We start from the raw sequence: 21937 nt of genomic DNA, 5'->3' as shown, positions 1-21937 counted from the left end.
CAATGCATCGATCTAAGATTCGCATGAAGAGACGTCAGATTCTGCTCGTGTACAGAACATCTGTCGACCAGCACGTGGAGGAGCGTTCCTGTGCCCCGCGTCGACCAGCACGTGGAGGAGCGTTCCTGTGCCCCGCGTCGACCAGCACGTGGAGGAGCGTGCCTGTGCCCCGCGTCGACCAGCACGTGGAGGAGCGTTCCTGTGCCCCGCGTGCTTCCGTCGATTGATAAAGCATATCCGGAGTGGGCGATTTACATCCAGCTGTAGATCTGCAGGTAGAACTTCGAACTGGTCTCTTTAATCCTGGTTCGCGCTAGAGTGTTCATCATTTATTGATACCAGGGACATGTATTCAGTGTCGGAGCAGCAGAAAACCGTGCTGGGGAATATTGAGTATTTCTGCCTATGTTCGCCTCCTGAGACTACTTTCTGTTTATCATCCGTGACGCAGCACTCTCAACAAACAAACTGAATACAAGACAATAAAACTGACTTGTAAAAAAACATTTATTGATAACAACACAACAACCTATTCTGGTGCTGCTCCTCTTAAGCATCTTTTTCATAAATTGTACTTTGACTCATGTTACGTGCTCTCCGTCTCACTCAAATACACACATGGGGTCTGCCTGACATGAATGAATTCTGCATTTTAACGAATTTTAAAAGTCAAAGCAACTGTCGGTGCAGCATTTAGAATTAACTTTAACAGGTGGTCAAGCCAATAAATTGCAATGGTTAAACTACAACTTGGCACCACCGTTTCCTGGGCTCAATAGATTGAACTGGTGCAGTTTTACAGTTAGATGTGCCTGACTGTCCAGTGCTAAACACTGTTTTGCACTTGTTGTCTGTAGGAAGGAGGGTGACCAGCCATTATCCTTACTGGGCTAATGTTCCTTAGGCCGCTGGAAGTATCACAGACAACTCCTGGGTTCAAATGTTCTTTTCACACTTTCGAAAGAGTACACGTGTTGGTGTAAAATTGCATCAACACCAGTGGAATTTATTTATTTGATCTAATTCATAATATTTGTGAACCGGTCCCTAACAGACGTATGACCTTTACTGAGGGGCATCAAAAAGGTGTCTGCTGCAGAACGAGCTTTATCTTTAAACTCCCATTGCATTAAGAGAGCAATTATGACTTTTTACGGTGCGGGCCGGGTGGCATGCTACCGCCATGCCCCCGCATCACCAAGAGTTGACACCACCCACCTGCCAGATTACAACTTAAATTTGGTCTTTCGAGCAGCTGGCGTGGCGGTCCCACGGCAGTGCCTCTTTCAAAGGCGGCGCCCCCTTTGAAAACGACACCACAATGGGACTGCACAACAAGGTTCCAGCACAACATGGACTAGAAAGTCCATGCTGTGCAGGAACTGGTGTGCATGCACACAGGGGGGCACATGTTATGCTCCCCTGTGTGCATCCACATGTGGAGGAGGCACAGGGAGCCAAGTAGGGCCCCCTTTGTTTCCTTCCTGCCACGGTGTAGATGGAGTTAGAACCTCCATGACACCGCCAGTGGAGATGAAACTTGTAATATGCTTGGCGGGACCGCAGTGGTTCTGACAAGTATATTGTGGTCTATGACTGCTTCAACACCGCCAGGGAACGGCAATTCCCTGGTGGCAGCAGCAAATCGTAATGGGGCTGCCACCACTACACCCCCGTGAGTCTGGCGATCCTCACACAGCCAGACTCATAATCAGGGCATTTGGTCTAATTATTGTTTTATATTTATGATATTTGAGAGAAGATTGCCCAACAATGGCAGGTCAGACTATGATATGGCATCAATGTTCCACATACTTCTATCGATAGGATATACTTCCACTGTGCAAATGGATTCTCGTTTATGAATTTGAAATATCCTCAGTTCATTCGGTGATTATACTAAGGCAGCCTCTCAAAATATCCATATTTGCTACTTCACTGCTTACAATCTACTACTCATTTAAATAGAATTAATATGCTATATAGAAAACATAGTCCACTTATTTGCAAGCACATACATGGTATATTGCCTTTAAGTACAACGCCAACCTCAACATAACGTCCTTTGTATATTGTGATGATAACAACTATATATACGTGTAAAATGTGTCAGGTTTCTTAATCCACAACTTGGCAGACTGCTCTACACACGCCCTAACATACGTGCAATCCACCAGTTGCACGGCATGATTATTCGGCAGATCACGCGCCCGCTTCCATAACAATAGGGGTAGGGGTAGAAGCCAAGCAAGGGTTCACAGACGCGCTGGCAGTATCTCTGTCCACGGCGGCAGTGGACGCAGCAGAACCCTCGGTGGTCCAACATAGGGTCCAGTTCCAGTCCAACTTCCCTCTGCATATCAAAAAAGAACAAAAATATAATTAGCAGGTAGTGAACAAATTACCCAAATAAGCCATCTTTAAGATTGCAATTCAAAAACAAGCATTGGCATAGCCAATAGGTCTTGCCTTTGGAACCTTATAAGTGTTTAGCCATGCAGTATATTATCCTGGGTAGTTCAATTAAAGCTTAATTTCTGAATATGTGTAAGGCTATATCAAGCTCAAATTATATCTACTTATAAAAAAAATTATAAACTGCATAGAAAATAAAAAGTGTATGCCAAATTGCAGGTACATGGTGTGTGAAGCAAAGTAAACAAGTGGCATTTGTTTGCTTGGAAGAGCGAAAATGATAAAAAATACAAAACCAATAAAGGCTGAAGAGTAGGTTTATTATCACAAACGTGCACAACCTCATGCCACAACCAATCCACCAGCAGAGTTGGTTCAACTGACACTACAAATAGAACACTTTAAAATTCGCTATGATAAGAAGGCAAGAGGAACAGGGGAACATACCGAAAGCTATACACAACACTTGATAAATATATTATTGGGTAAAGAGGAATATTCCTCAGGTTTACCAGTATGACAAAATATACAAATTACAATATAAGCAAGAGTGTCTATTTACACACTTACATCCTCAATTGAAATGGAGTTCTAAGTTTACACTGCTCCTGGAAGCCTGAAAAGATTGTAGAGTTGGCTCCTGAATTCACTAAAACCAACTGGATGTCTGTGCGTGCCTGTTTGTGTATGAGTGTGTTTAGTTAAATTGTTGATAAGTGTATTTAAACGTATAATATCTAGCAAATAGAGTGCATGCATGTCGCTTATCTTTAATACCCATTAGGTACATATCTATAGTTTCATATTACACAACTGCATGGGAAATAAATGGACGGACGTAGGTGGGTGTTGGAAAGACAGTGAGGGGTAAATGGATAGACAGATGTGGATGATTGTTGGAAGGATAGTGCGTGGGTGGACCAATGGAGGGATTTCAATGTTTGAAAGCCAGTGGGACGGTGGATGGACAGATGGACGGAAGTGTTTGTTGGAAGGGCATTGAGTGGACAGACAGAGAGGAGGAGGAGGTGGGTGCTGGAAAAACAGAGGGTATGTGGATGGATGAGGGGCAAATGGATGGATAACAAATGCAGCAAATGTTAACATAAAGCAGGTGTGTACGCGTGTGTCTATATACATCATTAGGAAGGTGAGGGCAAAATTGACACTTTTGTTGCACATCACAGCACAAACTGCATCTATTTCACATCCATGTGCTGTTCCGAGTTATCGTACCTGCTTCTCGTGCTAGTATGGTCCATACCCACGGTAGTGTGTACACTATATACATTAGATGCTGGGAGGAGAATGCGCTTATGAGGTATTAATCTAATTAACACTATTTGCTTATCTAGAATCTGAAGGATCCACCCTCACTGTGCTGGCTCGGCAGACTCCTTGCTGCAGGGAGCGGAGATGTACGCTGTGTGTACACATATTGCACTATGACATGCTGGTCTGTCTTCAGATCCCTCTGACCCATGGCATAGACTTTGTAAACCACTGCTGCACTGTCACTTGCTAAATATCTACATGCATTGTACCAAAGTGCTCGGGGACAATACGGCATAACTTCACAAATGTTTAGAGAAAGGTACAAAAACAAGAGGGGAGAACTAGTCAAAAAAGAAATCTATATTGATAAAAAACAGGAACATATAGAAAAGGCAAGTGGTGTGAGGAAGCTTACAGGTGAAGTGCTAATAAAATATCAAGTAAAGTTGAAAATAAAGAAGGTGCGCAGATAGAAAATAGGAACAGATAGGCAGAGAAGGTGAAAAGAGAGAGAGTGCTCAAGTGCCACAAAAGGTTGGCAGAAAAGATAACGATAGTAAATGAGAAAAGACAGACAGAAAGAAAGATAACAAGGTAGACACACAGATAAAAAGTGAAAATGACAGCAAGGAGACAGTTACTGTGAGCAATGGCTAAAGTGGTGGTAGGTAGATACAAAATGAACAAGCAAGGAACAGTCCTGTTTTTGCAAGCATATGAAAGCGACATTAAAAGGAATTAATAGTAAAACTGTAACTACTCCAAGGTAGTGCCCATATGTTTTCAGAAAAAAAAAATTCAAAGAAAAGAAAACACGACCCATCAGGTGGGTATGGGCCTGCAAAACAGTCACTGATAGAGAAGAGGTCCTCTGGCTCACTTGGGCTGACCTTTTGCTTCATACTGCGAGCTATATGGGGAGAATGTGAATAACAAGTCAAAAGACCAATGGATGAAGAGGACAGGTGTACAAGCCTCTAGGACTTGTATAGATTTTATATGTCGCTATGTTTTTTTGGAACACACAAAACAGGCAACACAGCTACAGTGGTCTCTAAACTACATCTAAAACAGACTTCTACAGCACGAGCCTGGCTAGAAAGCAATGCAGTGCTATACCGAGGGATGACAACAGCAAGGGGGGCAGGACGGTCAGGAGGTTTGAGGGGCATCCTCATGGAACAGAAGACAAGAGAAAGATGGAGGGGGCTCTGTGTAACCAAAGTCTGGGAGTTTTACAGTAACTTCATATTGCTTTGCACTATTCATCCTGGTCCAGTCTTCATCACGAGCTCCCATCCCCTGGCCCACCTGGCCCACCTCCCCACAAGAAATCCACACACCGCGTCCCTTAAACTTATTCACATCCAACACCAAAGTCTGGGAGTTTTACAGTAACTTCATATTGCTTTGCACTATTCATCCTGGTCCAGTCTTCATCACGAGCTCCCATCCCCTGGCCCACCTGGCCCACCTCCCCACAAGAAATCCACACACCGCGTCCCTTAAACTTATTCACATCCAACACCCAAGTGACATCATTTTTTGTTGTTGTTGCTAAGACCAACACCCGCGACCATCTGCGACAGTCCGATCTGCCTAATAAAATGTTAACAAACTGAACTGCCTTTATTGACCAAACATATGTTAACAAAGTACAGCAATAAACTGACTAGTGTGCAAGTACTGGTGGCTGAGGCAGCAGTTCAAGAAGACGATCCGCCCCTTCATTTCATTGGACACGAAAGGATTAGCCTGCATTTAACATGGCTGAGCCAATACTTGAAAGCAAAAGTGAGGTCAGCTTTTAAGAGGGGGCTTGGTGAAGAAAAAAACAGTGCAGCAACGGATAGTGTACTTAAAAATGAGACTGCACCAAAGTGTAATAAAAACACAAGCGACGGGAAGCATTAAAGTCGAGACTATGATGAGATGCGACTGCTCGCTGCGCTCAGGAACCTTAGCCAAACCGTGCTAGTTGTACTCGACAGTGTAAGAGCAGAGCCACGCTACCTCAACTTTCAGTGTGGTGCCGCACAAAAACTATCCTTTGAGGCTATTTCCTCTTTACATGTGTGAAGTAGAATGCAGTACACATGGATAGAGGAAAACACAAGGAGAAATAAAGATATTCCAAATTTACATGTCAGCCTCGGATAGGTGCACCATTTTAGCACAACCCAACTCATTATAGATATGGGTTTGCATCAAAATTAATGGATCAATGCATGGGCACGGCCATGCTCCGCCCGTGTAATGCCTCCTTGATCACAAGGTAACGGTTGTGTTACTTTATTTTTACAAAGCCACACAAAGCAATGCACATTGGGATTTGTGTGGCTTTGTAAATCCCAAAAGAGATTTTGTGGCTGGTCTTAACTAAGAAAGTGACCCAATGCAATGCATAATCTTAGAAAAACAGAGTCCAATGATTTTAGAGGGTTTCCTTCCTTCCTTCTTTTTTCTAAATGTTCTTTTTTCTCTTTTATCACCTACCTACCTTTTGCTCCCCTCTCTCTCTGTCTCCCTCCCTTGCTGCCAATTTTTTATTATTTCCCCTTCCCTATTTTGATCACTGTAGCTCCATAGTATTGCGGTGAAATCTGATTTATGAGCGTTCTCATAAACAGCATGCATAAAGGAGCCTATAAAGCATTAATTATACTTTCACTGTGACCCGGCCTGCCAGACTACTGGGCCTCGGGGCAGCTCTGCTGTAACTGCATAAGTGGTAGGTTACCTACACCCATATCTGAAGTAAATCAGTGACGCGTGCGCAGAGCAGTGAACGACTCTAAAACTTGAAGCAACCTCTCCTGGTCTGTTCAATGGAAAGTCACAGGACTTGTAGAGCAGAGAAGATGTTTATCAAATTTTGGGGCATATGTACAAGCAAAGAGCGGCACTGCGGCAAATTTCGCAGCACTGCGCTGTGCCATTTCCAAAACGCCAGTGATAATCTGTATTTACATGTATACTGTGCACCCCTGTGTTTTCCCTTGCACTGGTGCTAAAATAGCTGAGTAAACTCAACACAGACACCCATGAACCGTAGTGCAGGATTACCTGTGTTGCAGGGATGATTGTTTATGTGCAGGAAGGTGTCCCATCCTGCATATAAATGGTCAAAAATGGCTACTTGCTACTTCTATGTGTGTTGCATTTTGCAGCACACATAGAAGTAGTAAATCACCATTATTTAATGATTGTTTTTTGTGCATGAAGGTATCCTTTCATGTACAAAAACAATAATTAATGGTGTTTTGATCTTTTTATGTGTACTGCAAAATGCAGCACATATAGAAATGCAAAAACGAGGAGAAATAAAAGTATTTCTCCTTGTTGCACCCAACTAACTCCTGCTTTTACATGGTGTTAGGTTTTGGCGCTGCCTCCGATTTACAGATCCTTGTAAATCTGGAGAAGCCTACAAAACACAATGGGTGTTGCAGTGGAATGCCCACAGCAACACCCACTATAAAGCCGCTTTCGCTCAGCTACCTGCGTGAAAGGGTACCATATTTACAAAGCAGCAGTAGGCCACAAAAAGTGGCTTAATGCCCCTTTGTAAATATGGAGCTGGGCATTGTGCCACCGGAACGTCGGTAAAAGTGATGTTCTGGTGGTGCAATCCCCTTGTACATATGCCCCATAGTAACCATATTTAGTGACAGCAATGAAGAAACATAAAGTGCCCTATTCACAAAAACATTTCTGCGTGTAAATATAATTTATGAGTGGAAATGCTTCCACAGAATTACGGTCCTGATACATAAAGTTAGTGTTAACACATTTTTATGTGTGCAGATGTCAATTATTACTGCACAAAATCATGTTCTTCTTGCAGATGAAAGTGACAGGAAGCAGGAGAGAAATGGGTGTAAACTCACAAAAGGTCCATCAAAAAATGAAGACAACCACTAAAGTCGTACCTTCCATGCAGTTCGAAATGTGTGGCTGGGTGACCCAGGCGTGAGGTCTTTGGAATGTATGGGAGAGCGTTTGAAATATAAAAAATAATTTTCTTTGCCAAGAAATAAAATTGAGAAACATGAATGTGAAAATTTTCTTTTCCCCTAACCGTAAGCCTATGGATTTTATGAAAATGACAATTTTTAATTTCAAGGTTAGTTCCCACAGGTTTAGCCAGAAAAAGGTAAGGTCTAGCATTTCCGGTGCCTATGCCTCATGGTTTTGTGAAGCAAGAGAACACTGCAAATCTCCACTTTGCATCAGATAAGGACCTTATTGCTTACAGACCCATCCAGGCTACTCATTTCAATGTCCTCCTTTAAAACAACAGACCTTATTTCAGTCCATCTTTATACTTCTGCTTTCAGTTTTATTATTCCCCTATGTCACGCCTAAACAAACGTAGACCCAGGGAACTTCCAGAATTAAATGTTGTATACGTTCTATGCTTCAGTGGAGGTTACTCAGATTATGGCAGATGCCGGATACACCAAATTCATGGTTCACCCGCCATATTAGAGATAGACAAATTACCAACCTCTCTGGCACCACAGGACGGTCGGTCATTGTATGTCAGAGGGACTGCACTATTAAGGGCAGTCCTTCTCATATACATTTTACCTAGTCAGCTCCCATGCCCTTGACAGACTGTACCTCGCTTTGTTGCAAAGACCAATAAGCACCTTCCTTCTTTGCAGTGCTTGAAATGCAAAAATAGAAGTGCAGGTACCCTGCACCAGACTACCTGCCTGTTTCAGAGAAGTGCCGGTACTCTCCAGTTAATGGTATTACTTCATTCTTGAGAAGTGCAGGTACTCTCCCTCTCAAAATAAAAAAAGTGCCAGTACTCAGCACCGGACAGTACCGGCAGATTTAAAGCACTGCTTCTTTGCAACACAGTATATAAGGAGACACTATCATTAAAATGCCGCTGTCAATTCTAAGTGAGCAAACTAGTAAATATGGGTGTAGTGCATCCATAAGATAAACGGGGGTAGGTGGCAAAAGCACTCGAAGGCTAGACAGCAGAATTTGAAGACAATGCACTGTTAGGGATGGAGCCGGTGTAGACAAAGTCTGTGTGCGAGGTGTGGTCCTGAATATATGACTGCATCATTTTGCACCACTAAAGTCTGTAATCATGTTAGGTGATAAACCGGTGTATATACAATTGCAGTAGTTTAGGTGTAAATTAACAGCTGCCCACATAATTAGTCCATTATATTTAATTTGAAAGCAAGATGAGATGCAGCATAATTAATTGTTTTAGTTGGAAACAATGCATTTTTACCCCAATTCAAATTAGAGCGTCGAGTCTCACTCCAAACGTTTGACCTTGGAGGCAAATCTGAGCATTTGGCCATGTAGGTCAGGAGGATTGATTTGCAGAAAAGGTGGTCTTCCCCTAAATTAAAAAAAGATGTTCTCAGTTTTGGAACTTTCATATATTCCCAACTGACATCTAATCCCGAAGACCTACCAGACATTCTTATAGATGCATAAAGATGGTAGCGTGTCATGTTGCTTGAACTAATGTCGCTGTGCCGTCCGTGTATTATTGTACCCCAACATTGACTTGACTTAATACCTCAAACAGCAAGAATAGCTAACTATGGATTATTAGTGTAGAGAGGGAGTGTACCGGGTGAGGTTATCAACTATAAAGTGGTCACGATCATGGTAGTGAAAACGGCTGAGAGGTCCCTGGAGGACCAGGAATGCAACATGTTCTTTGTTAACCCACTCTAGGACCTTGTTAGACTATGCCCTTTCTATAGGGTCACCCCAGATTCTTACCTTCATTTGCTGAACCCTTTTTTGTTGGCTTTTAGGACTTTGTGCACTTTACTGCTGTTAAACAGTGGTAAAGTACGTGTGCTCTCCCTTCAAAATATAGCAAAATTGTCTTACACCTAAATTCTACATTTATTTTATGTACATGTCACCTGTAAATGGTACTGCATGTATCCAAGGCCTGTAAGTTAAATTCTACTAGTGGATTGCCTTAGACGTCATTTGAAGCTAGTTAGGGGTCGCAGCTGCAACCGCTAACTTGCTCCCTGCTACTCCTGGTGGATCCTTTGCAACCCCTGGCCTCAGAGGGGGGCACAACTTTACCTTCTCTGAGGCCAGGGGTCACAAAGGAAGTGCCAGGGGTAGCAGGGAGCAAGTTAGAGGTTGCAGTTGCGACCCCAAATAAGCTTCAAAAGACATCCATGTGTACTGTACCACTCATTGTGTTACATACTTATGAAGCTTCTTAAAATATGTTTCAGGCCTGCAAATGAAGATTGTAGTGCAGTTTAAAACTGCCATTTTGACTTGACAAAATGGCCAAACCTTCCTTTTTAATACTTATATGTCACTCCTAAGTTACTCCCTAACCATTCTTAGGACAGGGTGCATAGTATTTGAAAGGTGGGACATTTGTAATTAAGTCTGACATGTTCTGACAGTAAACATCTTCTGAAGTCGTTTCTCACTGTTATAAGACAATCTCACAAGTAGACTAACACTGGTTTACCTTATTATACATAATAAGGGATAACTTACACTTGGGAACCCATAGAGAAATGCTTCTTCCATTCATTTGAATTGTAATTTAAAATCCTCTTTAATTGTAAAGTCGGATTTTAAGTCACTATTCTGAATATGAAACTTTTAGAAAGTTTGCATTTTTCTGCCGAAACTAAATGTGCCTTTCTGCCAGAGTCCAGGGTCGCATGACTATGAATGGCTCTCCTGAGGTGCGTTGTGTATTCCTTCCATACATGGGGACAAAAGGGTGTGCAGTATGGTGTTACTCTCCTGAGCCTGATGTTCTGGGAGTTGTGCTCAACATTACTGAGCTTGAAAGGGTAGCCTCAGGGCTTTCCTCACCCCTATTTGACTTCTAAGGGCTGTCTGCTCTGACACTAACAAATGTAGCTCACACCTAGGCAGGCCTGCCCATTGTTACCCTAGATAGTTTGGCACCAAACTTAGGAAAGAGGGAAGGTAAGACAAAGGGAGCAGCCAACACCAACAGGATGGCCCATATATAAGCAGCCCCTTCACAACCTCTCATCAGAACACTCAGGGACCTGGTGAAGATTTAGAAAGGCTCCATGCAGTCTGAAGAAGGAGACTGCTTGCCATGATCCCAGGCTCCCCAGAAGTGACTCCAAGGATCAGTTGGCAGATCTCCTGTTTCAGCTACAGGAACACAAAAGCTTCCAGAGCCTCCTTGCAGTTGCCCAACTGCCAACTTGACCTGCCTGGGTCTGCCTGAGCCCTGCTGTTGGCTTTTGCTAGAGGGAGTCCTGCTCTCCAAATGGTGCCCCCCTCCAGTAGCTCCTCTGTGGACTTTGACTCGAGAAGGTACACCCTTCAGCATGGCAAACCTGATCCCTGTATCCGACAGGCGCTTCATCATGGTGGGCCTGAATTTGTGACTTTACCCTGGTCGGGTGTGACCAGATAACTTCAATTGGCTTTTTGTGCTATTTGGTTCTGTTTTCACCTGAAAGCTATGAAAATGCATAACTCCAATTCTCCTGATTGGATGTTTGTTGTTATTTTGTTATTTTCTTGATTACATTTTACTCTATTCATTTAAATTGGTTTGGGATTTTTCTTGTGTTATGTGTTCACTTTTTCTTACTGATTGGTTACTGCATAATTACTTTACATATTGCCTCTAAATTATGCCTGGCTGCTTTGATACCAAGCTATCAGAGGGTTAAACACAAGTCAATTTAGTGACTTTTGTGCTTCACTCTGACAAGGATTGTGTTTATTATTTGAGTAGGGCTTCCATCTATCTGAACTAAAATACCAGTTTCTTACAGACCTCCTTCCAGAGGTCTAGCAGTGCTATCTAACTAGATGGGAAGGGAAGACGGTAGTCTGGGGGTCCAGAAAAAGCTGTAATTGGCCTTCCACAAACTTCTCCATAATGTACATCAAAACAGGTACTCCAGGAATGGGTCTGGCAATGCTTGCTATTAAAGGATCCAATGAGAGCTTTTCAACAAGGGAGTCAGCAGTAAACCTTTTTTAACTCGCTAGAAACTACAAATTACCACATCACCGAATCATTAGAATTAGTTCTGATGGATGCAGGTCATATTTTGAAGAGGGACATAGTCTTCTTTGCACCAGTTTCTTTTATGCCTTTGCACAGTCTATAGGGCATGCTGATTCCTTCTTGCAAATGCCCTCTTCTGTTCAGGTGCCCATCTTCTCCAACCCTTTGAGAACAGCTTTCAGAAACTTGGGTACATAAAAAAAGGCAGGATGCAAGAGATTGTTTGTCTTGAAGGCCGACAGCAGACAAATTTCCACTTCTTCATCTTCTTTAATATCTTCTTCTTCTGCTCCTTTTCTTGAAGTCCAGTAGTGTTCTGAGAGTAGGTGGTGAATGATCAAAGAGATAATAGTAATTCATCAAGGGTGGATGGAGCGCCCTCTGTCTATCCATAGTAAGTCCCCACAAATAACCCTTTTAACTTTGTATCTGCTTTCCTGATATTGGGTAAAAACTATTCCAGAACACCTTATTTCAGAGGTTAACAAGAATGGCAGAAGACTATTTCAGCTGCTGCCTCTTTTTCCCACCGGTAAATCAAATCAAACTGGTTTTGCTCCTCTGTAATGCCCTCGAGGGTGTGGGCCCAGTCTAGCTGTTAACAGACAAACTTCAAAGATACTACACTATATTGCTCCAGTTATACAAACAAAATAGCTCTCAGAGATCATTCCTTTGCTTTTGTATGGGCAGTTGGAGTTCTTTTCTCTTCCTTCATATTACTCAGATAGGTTCTGGTTGATGGTCCTGTGATTAATATTACCTCTATCCTCATGCCAGGGATCTTCAGCAGGTTGGCTGCCCCAAAAGCTCTCCAAGCAAATCTAAATGGGGGCAATTTGCACCTAAAGAAGGCCGGTTCTGGACTGGGGAAAATCTAGTATGACACTGCAAGAGGGGACGCCCCGACCAGCCCAGTTTATGATGCTACCATGGCTCAAGCAAAAGGGATACACTCATCTTGAAATGATCTCTGTGTCATTCATATCACAAGTATAAGAACGCCAATGAATGTGATCTTTAATAGCTAACCGAATGCAGTCAGTCAAAAGTCTTTATTCGGTTTAAGTGCAAACCATAAAAGCATACTACAATAAATAGACTTAAAAATACAGAATTCATTTTAAATAACCATTACCGCTAAAAGACGCATTGACATAGATTAATAGAAATAGAGCAATGTGTCCAATTAAAAAAACATTAAAATGGATACAGTTCATTTCCTCAAAGAGCGAATTAAAACAGATAAAAAATTCGCAATGTTAAAATTTTCCTAGACATCATTTAACATCTGAAGGTAAAGAAGAGCAGGTCTCACCTGAACAAAGCCTTTGTTTCTTAGTATAGGTAACAAAAAGCGTTTCCTTATGTCAATAAAGTGCTCACAGAAGAAGAAAAAATGTGTCACGTCCTGTGGAGAAAAATTATCACAGGAACAAAGGCCAATATCCATAGCCCTTTTCCAGCCTTTCCTATCTCCAAACAAGAGGTGTAATTGATTTAGTCTAAATCTAGGAAACGATGATTTGCATTTGTGACATAGCCTAAGTATGGTTCCATGGATGGTGTAGTTTTACAGAGCTGGTGAGCCCTAACGGTGCCCTTAACCAGCTCTTTCCCTTCCCTATCCATGGTAGATATGTACACAAATGTTTCTTTACACCATTTAAGGTCACCTTTTACCAGGGCCTCTGGGGACTGATATAATTCAGGTCTACCTAGTTTTATGGCCAGGTTCTGAATATATTTCAGCCAAGGTATACGGGACCCAAAGTCTAGCAGTGTGCAGTCTTTCATGATTGTGTGGTTTAATTGTAGGTCTGGGTTAAGCCAAATGCTAATCCATTTCAATAATGGGGCCCGGGCGATACTATCTTCTACAGAACCGATTCCAAGTTCCTGGGGAACATTATAGTTGGCAGTTGAAATCGGGACTGAGAGGAGGTTTTTTAGAAACCTGTCCTCAACGATCTGAATGCTTTTAACATTTTTGTATCCCCATATCTCGGCTCCATACAGTGCCAAAGAGAGGCATTTAGCTTTATAGACTTGAATAAGGGCCCTCATTGGTCTGGCACCTAGCTTTCTGGCAAAACCCAGAACACCCACAGTGGCTCTAGATAAAACAATCCTTTTTGCTGTAATTTGAGTTACCCAAGAACCTTGGTCGTCAAAAAGAACGCCCAGATAAGGAAATGAAGATACCCTGGATAATTGGTGACCCCCACATTTAAACGTTTTAGACTTAGCAGATTTTGGACCAATAACCGAATGCATAAATATGCATTGTCTGTGTTCGCCTAACCCTTGCTAGAGTAACATTATTTGTATACTCTCAGCAAACATTTGGAAAGGAGAAAGCCTACACACTTAGATGTCTTTTTGAAATCTTCAGAGACATGCCACCCTCATCAGGTTTCTATTCTACACATTATGGGGCAGATTTATGACGACTGGCGCATCCCTGCATATCAGCAGGGATGCGCCAGTTACTATGCGCCACCACTGCGCCACCATGGATGCGCCGCATTTATAATGCGGCGCACCATGGGGCAAAAACGGCACAGATGCGTGACGCATCTGTGCCGAAAAGTGGCGCATTGCTGGAGTTGCGTCGCAAGCGCGACGCAGCTCCAGCAATGATCTGGGGGGCCCTATCTCTACAATGCTGCGTCAATCCTTACGCCTGCTTCAAGCAGGCGCACGGTTTTGACGTAGCATGGGCCTAAAAGTGACTGAGTGAAATCTTGTAGATTTCACTCAGCCAGTTTTATGAGGCGTTCCTGCGCCGGAACGCCCCCACCTGCCCTGGAACGCCTACATGTGGCGCAGGGCTTTACAACGTGACGCATCTGGGAGATGCGTCACGTTTGTAAATACCCCGCACCATGGCGCAGGATTTGCGCCGCTGCTGCGCCACAAAAGTGACGCAACGGCGGCGCAAAAGTGCCGCAAGTGCAACATAAATCTGCCCCTAAATATCTAAACCTTGTGCACTTCAGGGAACATTTTATGGAATAGATGACATAAAGGATTATCCTGGTATATTCTTGATGCAGCCTTTGGTCTACAGCAGCTCAGGGCTCTAGTGACAGTCAGGAAACCATGGTTTGAATTATGCCATCTGAGTGGTTTAATGCCATGCATTGGTCTATAAGCAACACTTGAGTATTACGTCACTTCTGTAGTTTTTGCACATTTGGGAGCCCACAGACAATACTTCATTGTTATGTCACTTGTGTAGTTTTTATACTACAGCTTCACCTATAAGTAAAATACATCAATTGAGTTTTTGTCGATTATTTGTCATGTTTCAGGGTCAGATCACCAAGAAATGTAAAAAAATTGTGAAGTTATTTCACTGTAAAAAACGAAATCCAAGAGTGGTGTGATCAATAGGGTAATTTGGTTGGAAAATAAAGTGGCTTTAAAAAATAATGTAGATATTGTCATTGCTACATAAATACCAAGCAATGGCAAAGCCAATGGGCTCGGCGTTTTGTTAGGGGAAGTGGTTGCTAATATTCGAGTGGCACTGTGTGTGTTTCCCTTAGGCGCCCTAAAGAGAAAACCACATAATGAGGCAAAATCATGGCCTACAACAGTATAGAAGCTGGGAGTAGAGCCTCTTTGCTGAATAGATTGCATCAGCAGAGCACAAATGTACTGTAAAAAGAGCTTTGTTATGAAAATCAGTCAGAACATCAAGTATGAATTCAAGTGAACCTAAATGGCACAGGCAGTAAAATATTACATGCTAGATACTTTCGACAAAAGGCAGAATTTTCTTTGCTTCCTAAAGAATGCCTTTGTACGTGCATGTTCTTCATTTGTCAACAGAAAATGCTGTAAATCCAACAGCTCGTAATCATGACAAAAAAGTAAAACAGGTGAAAGAGCAAGGGTGATTAGAGACAAGTACTGTGTCTTTACAACAGAGGTATTCAGTTAAGGTACACATACTCCCTACACAAAAAGCCATAAATTGACAATTAAAATATTGTTGTGTAAGTACCTCACGCAACACGCACGGGATTTCAATTAAGAGCTATGTACAGCATTTGAAGTGTAGTGACAAACATTGGCAAAGCCAATGAGTCTCACCTATGCAAGAAATTTTAGGTTTGCAAATGTGTTTTAGACATGTTGTACACCAGTGTGGCTGCCGTTCAGCATGGCTAAAAGTTAGTAGCATAGAGGACAGTGGTGTGGAGTTTCATAGAGTGGAATGGCGAACAGTGAAGTAGAGTGTCGTAGAGTGAAGTGGCATAGAGGTTTGTGGATTGTAGTGGCATAGGGCCCGATTCACAGAAGTAATCTGAGACAAAATCCTAAACTTACTACTCTTGGTATTCACAGAAGGCATTTAGTAGTAGTAAAGTTAGGATTTTGTCTTAAGTCTGTCTTAAGTCAAATTTAAGACAAAATCCTAACTTTACTACTACTAAATGCTTTCTGTGAATACCAAAAGTAGTAAGTTTAGGATTTTGTCTCAGATTAGTTCTGTGAATTGGCCCCATAGAGTGGGGTTGCGTAGAGTGATGTACTGTGGAGTAGCGTAAAGTCGAGTGGTGTAGATTGCATTGGAGTAGAACGTTGCAGAGTATAGTGGCATAGAGAACAATGGTGTACAGTGCTGCAACAGAGAATGCAGCATATGAGAAGTCAATGGCATAGATTAGAAAGTGGTGCATAGTAGAGTGAAGTGGCGAGAGGGGAATTGTGCAAAAATGGAGTGGTGCAGAGCACAGTAGAATGGCATAAAATACAGTGGTGTGGAGTGCAGTGGTTCAAATTGGAGTAGAGTGGCATAGAGTGCAGTGGCATAGAGTGGTGCAGATTTGAGTGGCATTGACTGGTGCTTAGTACAGTGGTGTAGAGTATTGTGCGGTAGAGTGCAGTGGCATAGAGTGCAGTGGTGCAGAGTGATGCAGAGTAAAGTACAGTGGTGTAGAGTGCATTGGTATAGAATGTAGTAGTGCAGAGTAGAGCGCCGTAGAGTTCAGTGGTGAAGAGTGCAGTGTAGCAGAGTAGAGTGCAGTCGTGTAGAGTGCAGTGGTATAGAGTAATGCAGAGTAGAGTACATTGGCATAGAGTGCAGTAGTGTAGAGTAGAGTGTCATAGAATGCAGTAATGGTGAGTACAGTAGTGCAGAGCAGAGTGCAGTCACGTAGAGTGCTGTGACTTAGAGTGCAGTTGTGTAGCGTGCATTGGCATAAAGAGCAGTGGCATAGAGTAGAGCGGTGTGGTGTGGAGTACAGAGCAGTGCATTGGCATAGAGTGCAGTGGCCTAGAGTAGAGTGCAGTTGCATAGAGTGGCATGCAGTGGCATGGTGTAGAGTAGAGTAGACTGGTGTAGAGTACATTTGTGTAGAGTGTTGCAGAGTATAGTGGCATAGACTGCAATGGCGTAGAGTGCAGCGGCATAGAATTCAGCTGCATACAATGCAGCATCATAGAATGCAGTGGAGCAGATTTCAGTGGTACATAGTAGAGCGCAGTGGTACAGAGTGCAGTGGCACAGAGTGAAGTGGTACAGAGTAGAGTGGCATAGAGTGTGGTGGTGTAGAGTACAGTAGCATAGAGCGCACTGGTGTAGAGTAGTGCAGAGTAGAGTTGCATTTAGTGCTGTTGCATAGAGTGCTAGAGTGGTGCCAAATAGAGTATTGTGGCATTGAGTGGAGTGGTGTAGAATGCAGTGTTGTAGAGTGCAATGATGCAAAATAGAGTGGTGTAGAGTGGATTGGCATAAAGTGCAGTAGTGCAGAGAAGTGTTGTGTAATGTTCAGTGGAGGAGAGTGCAGTCTTGCAGAGTAGAGTGCTGTTGAATGCAATGATGTTGACTAGTGTAGAATGCATTGGCGTAGAGTGCAGTGTCATAGAGTAGACTGGTGTAGAGTAGAGTGGCATAAAGTGCAGTGGCATATAGAGTAGTGGTGCAGAGTAGAGTAGAGAGGTGTTGAATGAAGTGGCGTAGAGTGTAGTGGTGCAGAGGGGAGTAGAGTGCAGTGGTGCAAAGTGGTGTAAAGTGGAGTGCTGCAGAGTACAGTACAGTGGCATGGAGTGGTGTAAAAGAGTGGTGTAGAATGGAGTATGCATGGTGTGGGACCACACTGCCATTACAGAAAACACATTTTCAATTGAAATGACCAATATATTTGCACAGACATACAGTTTTACTAATAAACCTATTCAGCACACAAACGATTATGTGTGGGAATGGCATCACCTAGTGTATTGATTAGTTTTGATTGTATTCAAATATTAGTTTTCAGCACACTTCGGAATTACAAAAAAATTGCTTAATTTGTGCTTTCCTTATTCTGATATATTCTGAAATGCTTGCGCAGTTCAATTACATTTTGTTGTGTGCTAGAAAAAAACATATCCTCCCCCAGTATCCATCAAGATTGTTGCATACATCCTTTCACTTTGAAGTAAACATCAAGCTCCCTCAGAAGACAGAGCTTACATTTGACCTCTGTCATTGAATGCACAACAAATGTGACAAGGTAAGAACAAGTTTTATCGGCCTGTTTATAGAAAGGAGCCCTTGCGGAAGAATACAAGGAGAGGTGCTGTGAAAAGTTTTTGCTTTTTCAGAGGGACAAACTGAAGCTAGACAACCTAAAACAAAGCCAGCAAATAGAAAGCCAGAAAATGTGGGTCACAAAGCCAATGGTAAGCAACAGGCACTTTGTGAAGTTCCCCAAGATGTATTTAGCAAACCAGACAGCTGCGCTGTCCGGTAGGATTCGAGCTCAAAAGACTACTTGACGCCCACATCACCAAAACCTAATGGGAACAAAATTGGAGTAATGTCATGGCCTTGATGGACACATCAGCTAAGTAATGGCAAATGATTAAAAACACATTAAAACTGATGGCAGAGGGCGACTTAGCCAAAGCCTACTCTCTCTCTCTGTCGCATTTCATATTGTACTTTTTTTTGATAATCAACTTTATTGATTTTTAGGGAACAAAAAATAACAGCATTTGATCATCAGTCCATGCATGGCACTTCAGAATGCGCCTGTGGTGTTTATGTACATACATGCAACATATTATACTTTCATGAATAATTCATACCATGTGGTCAGCGACGTCTGTCATTAAACCTATAAACATCCATCTTTAGTTTTGATTTTAAATGCTGGAAACCCTGCTTTGTTTTCTGAATGCAGCGATACAGAAGAAGCGGAGTTCACTAGTGAGGCCTTTGCCACGCTATCTCTAGAGTGGGGGGTATTTCTGAGGTTTAGGTCATCTCAGGTTGCGCTCTCTCACAGTCCCTTGCATCGGCATTGGGGTCTCATGTTGCGCTCTCTCACAGTCCCTTGCATCGGCATAGGGGCCCTGTCACACCGCTGCAGCGAGAGGCAGGCCAGTATCCTCAAACATATGTAGGTAGCCCTATAAAAATCTACTAAAACCTGCTGCGTGCCCCCACGTGATGTATAGGGCTGCCCTTCCCTCGCCCGAATGAAACGCTGTCCTTATGAATGGGGTACAGGGTTTTTCTTAGCTCCTGCACTGGGATCAAAAGGAGATGAATACTTTTGCATTTGGAATATAGATGTTTTCCTATTATTTGGAACAAGCAGTGTACAAACCCACATAACCCTTCAGTCTGAAATGAGGGGCAGGTTATCTGTTTGCACACTCACAAAAAAAGAACAAATGTCCAAATGGAACGTTCGTAAAAGGGCATGAGAACTGAAGATGAAGTGGACACAAAGGGCATGATAGGACTGGGCCACATGGGGCCACCTGTTTGTTGCTTGTGCACAGCTTGATGGTGTTAATTTTCAAAACACACACACGCACGTTTTGTTTCCCCGCGTTTTCTTTAAAAAAAAATCATCCGATTGACCTTTATGAGGTTTGTACAGTCAATGTGAAAACAAAACAAAAATATATTGGCAACAGTTTTTATTTCATTTTTGGCGTGATAGCACAGTGGGTTGCACTGATTAGCGTTTCTATTTTACCTAATATAACCTCATGAAATTACCCATAGTTAATATTTTAGACATAATCAAAATTCTTCGCACACTTTTCCCGTTTATTTGTTTCCTCTTCTCTTTGGATTACCATCTATGTTTATTTTCTTTTATGCAAAAAAGAACAAAAATAATTGAAGGACAAGTTCATGCAATTATAATAATCACTGATTAATTTCAGAATATTGCGCAGTGACACATTTTGCCTTTAGGTACATCAAACCCCTCAATACCATTCTCTAATTTGCATAGGTAATTGACGGAATATTAATATCTCATTAAGGACATGGAGGCATGCGACAAAGGCGAAAGTCATTTGGCTTTTGCATTTTTTCAAGCTCTCTTCGAGTATTCTGCTATAGATCTCGAAAACAACCGGATTATTTATTAAAAAAAGACTGTAAGTGTTTTGTTTATAGATCTGTACAACCAGATTTCAAATTCATAACAGCAGAATCGTGTTTTAATTAGTGATTGACGCTGCATTCTTTGCAATTTCTAAGCTTTCTAAATAGCAGGTGCTAATATGACTGAATTTAATGACATTTAAAAGGATGTAAAGAGGAAAAGATGTGATAACCTTGCTAGGATTCTATTTAAAGACCCGAGGATCACACTAAATAACAACTGGGAGCAATTACCTCGCTGAGCCACATCATGTTTAGCATAGAAATAGTATGTGTTATTTATTGTTTCTATGTGTTGTCATTAATTAGTTGTCATGTTCAGGTCGTTTTACTGGGTTGGGTCAGTTACTTGGAAAAGCGAGTTGTCGATGGAAGGTAATGGGGTCTTGGAGCTGCAGATAAATACTTTTAGCCATAGAAAAATCTAAAGATACTAATGTGTAAAACACAGTTCTACAGTATAAGAATCACCACACAGAATGCCCTGCTTCATTGTAAACTATTATGAATCACATCCCATTACTCCTGTCCAGGTTCAGCACAGTTTCTCTCTAACTAAGTCCCAGATCTACAAATATACACACATACCTACGATGTAAGGTGTGGCCGTATAACGTACGGAGTTGTGGGAGTTTCTTAAGTGGATACAGATAGAAGCTTCACATAGTGCAACTAACAAGACTATGGGCCTGGCCTATACCTGGAAATGCAAGCCAGAGGTATTGGTTTTGCCACTGCTAGTTAAAGTGCAGGGCTCAGGACGCTGCATGTGACGTTTGAGCACTGAACAGGATTTACTGGTGACGAGACGATTGAACCTCTGTTGATGGAGCTCATATCTGTGTTATGCTCAGAGTGCAGCCATTGACCCTTACAACATCGACTGGGCTTTTGTTTTGTTTCCTCCTCATTCCCACTCATGCCTGCACGCACCTGCCTTACTTCTGATAGTACGGAGCCACTGGACCCACTGATTATTCATTATGACGTGAATTATTTAAGAGCCGGCGGATAAAGCATCATGGAAACTATGCAGAGCTGCATTGCTTCAACATAGACGCAATAGACATATTTTCGGCCATCTTAGTAGTGAGTTACGTGTCTTTCTCATGACAAGAAAGGGGGATGCCAATTATTGCGGGTTCGTTGGGGGTGTGACTAGATGTCTGTTACATGAAGCAGTGGGAGTGAGTGAGAGTGGGCTTTGCTGTTTTTCGGAAGTGCTCCAAGGGTTGTCAGTGTCAGTGACACCATGAAGCAATGAGAGGGTGAAGTAGGCTCCATCTTGGTGATGAGGACACAACCACATTGCGGTGAAGCATGACATTATCAAAGGACAACAAAAATTGTTTGTGTTTGAAAATAAAAAATCATAGTGCCAAAAGCAAAAAATACAAAATTATAAGCTCTACCTTTTACTCCTTCACCACTTCAACGTAGAACAGCAGAACAAATGATCACATTTGTGAAATGCAATAGGCTGACATCAAGGCGTGGCAAACCACCCAGGAAGCCAGTGCCTAAAGGGCCACAACCAAGCAAAGCATCAAAGGTGGCCGATGAGTGCCTCACAGCCAGAGGTGTATCTGTGGGTGATCAGCACAAGGAGAGATTAGAATACTGAGCCTGGGTTACGTCCATCACAAGTGGTTTGCAAAAATGCTAGTTATTATTACCCACTGAACATATCACTTAACATACCCATTGTACTGGACAGACAAATATATGTAGCTAATACATTAATATTGATCCTGATATCAGACCAGCTAACTTCAGATATATGGAACTGTGTTATC

General features: G+C 42.4%; 1 protein-coding gene across 1 annotated transcript in view; it reads right to left on the bottom strand.

Annotated features, from left to right (window-relative positions):
* Positions 1–489: 489 nt before the first annotated feature.
* The window catches only part of TNMD (tenomodulin), a 480685-nt gene continuing 459237 nt past the window's right edge, over positions 490–21937 (bottom strand). Inside the window, exon 7 of the mRNA XM_085607759.1 lies at positions 490–2353. Within this exon, the coding sequence (XP_085463885.1) occupies positions 2144–2353 (210 nt within the window). The 3' untranslated portion in view covers positions 490–2143. The remainder of the gene's footprint in view (positions 2354–21937) is intronic.

This window comes from Triturus cristatus, chromosome 5_2 (genome assembly GCF_964204655.1).
Source record: "Triturus cristatus chromosome 5_2, aTriCri1.1, whole genome shotgun sequence".
Classification (NCBI taxonomy): domain Eukaryota; kingdom Metazoa; phylum Chordata; class Amphibia; order Caudata; family Salamandridae; genus Triturus; species Triturus cristatus.
Note: the sequence above shows the minus strand (reverse complement) of the source record. Positions and strands in the feature narration are given on the sequence as shown.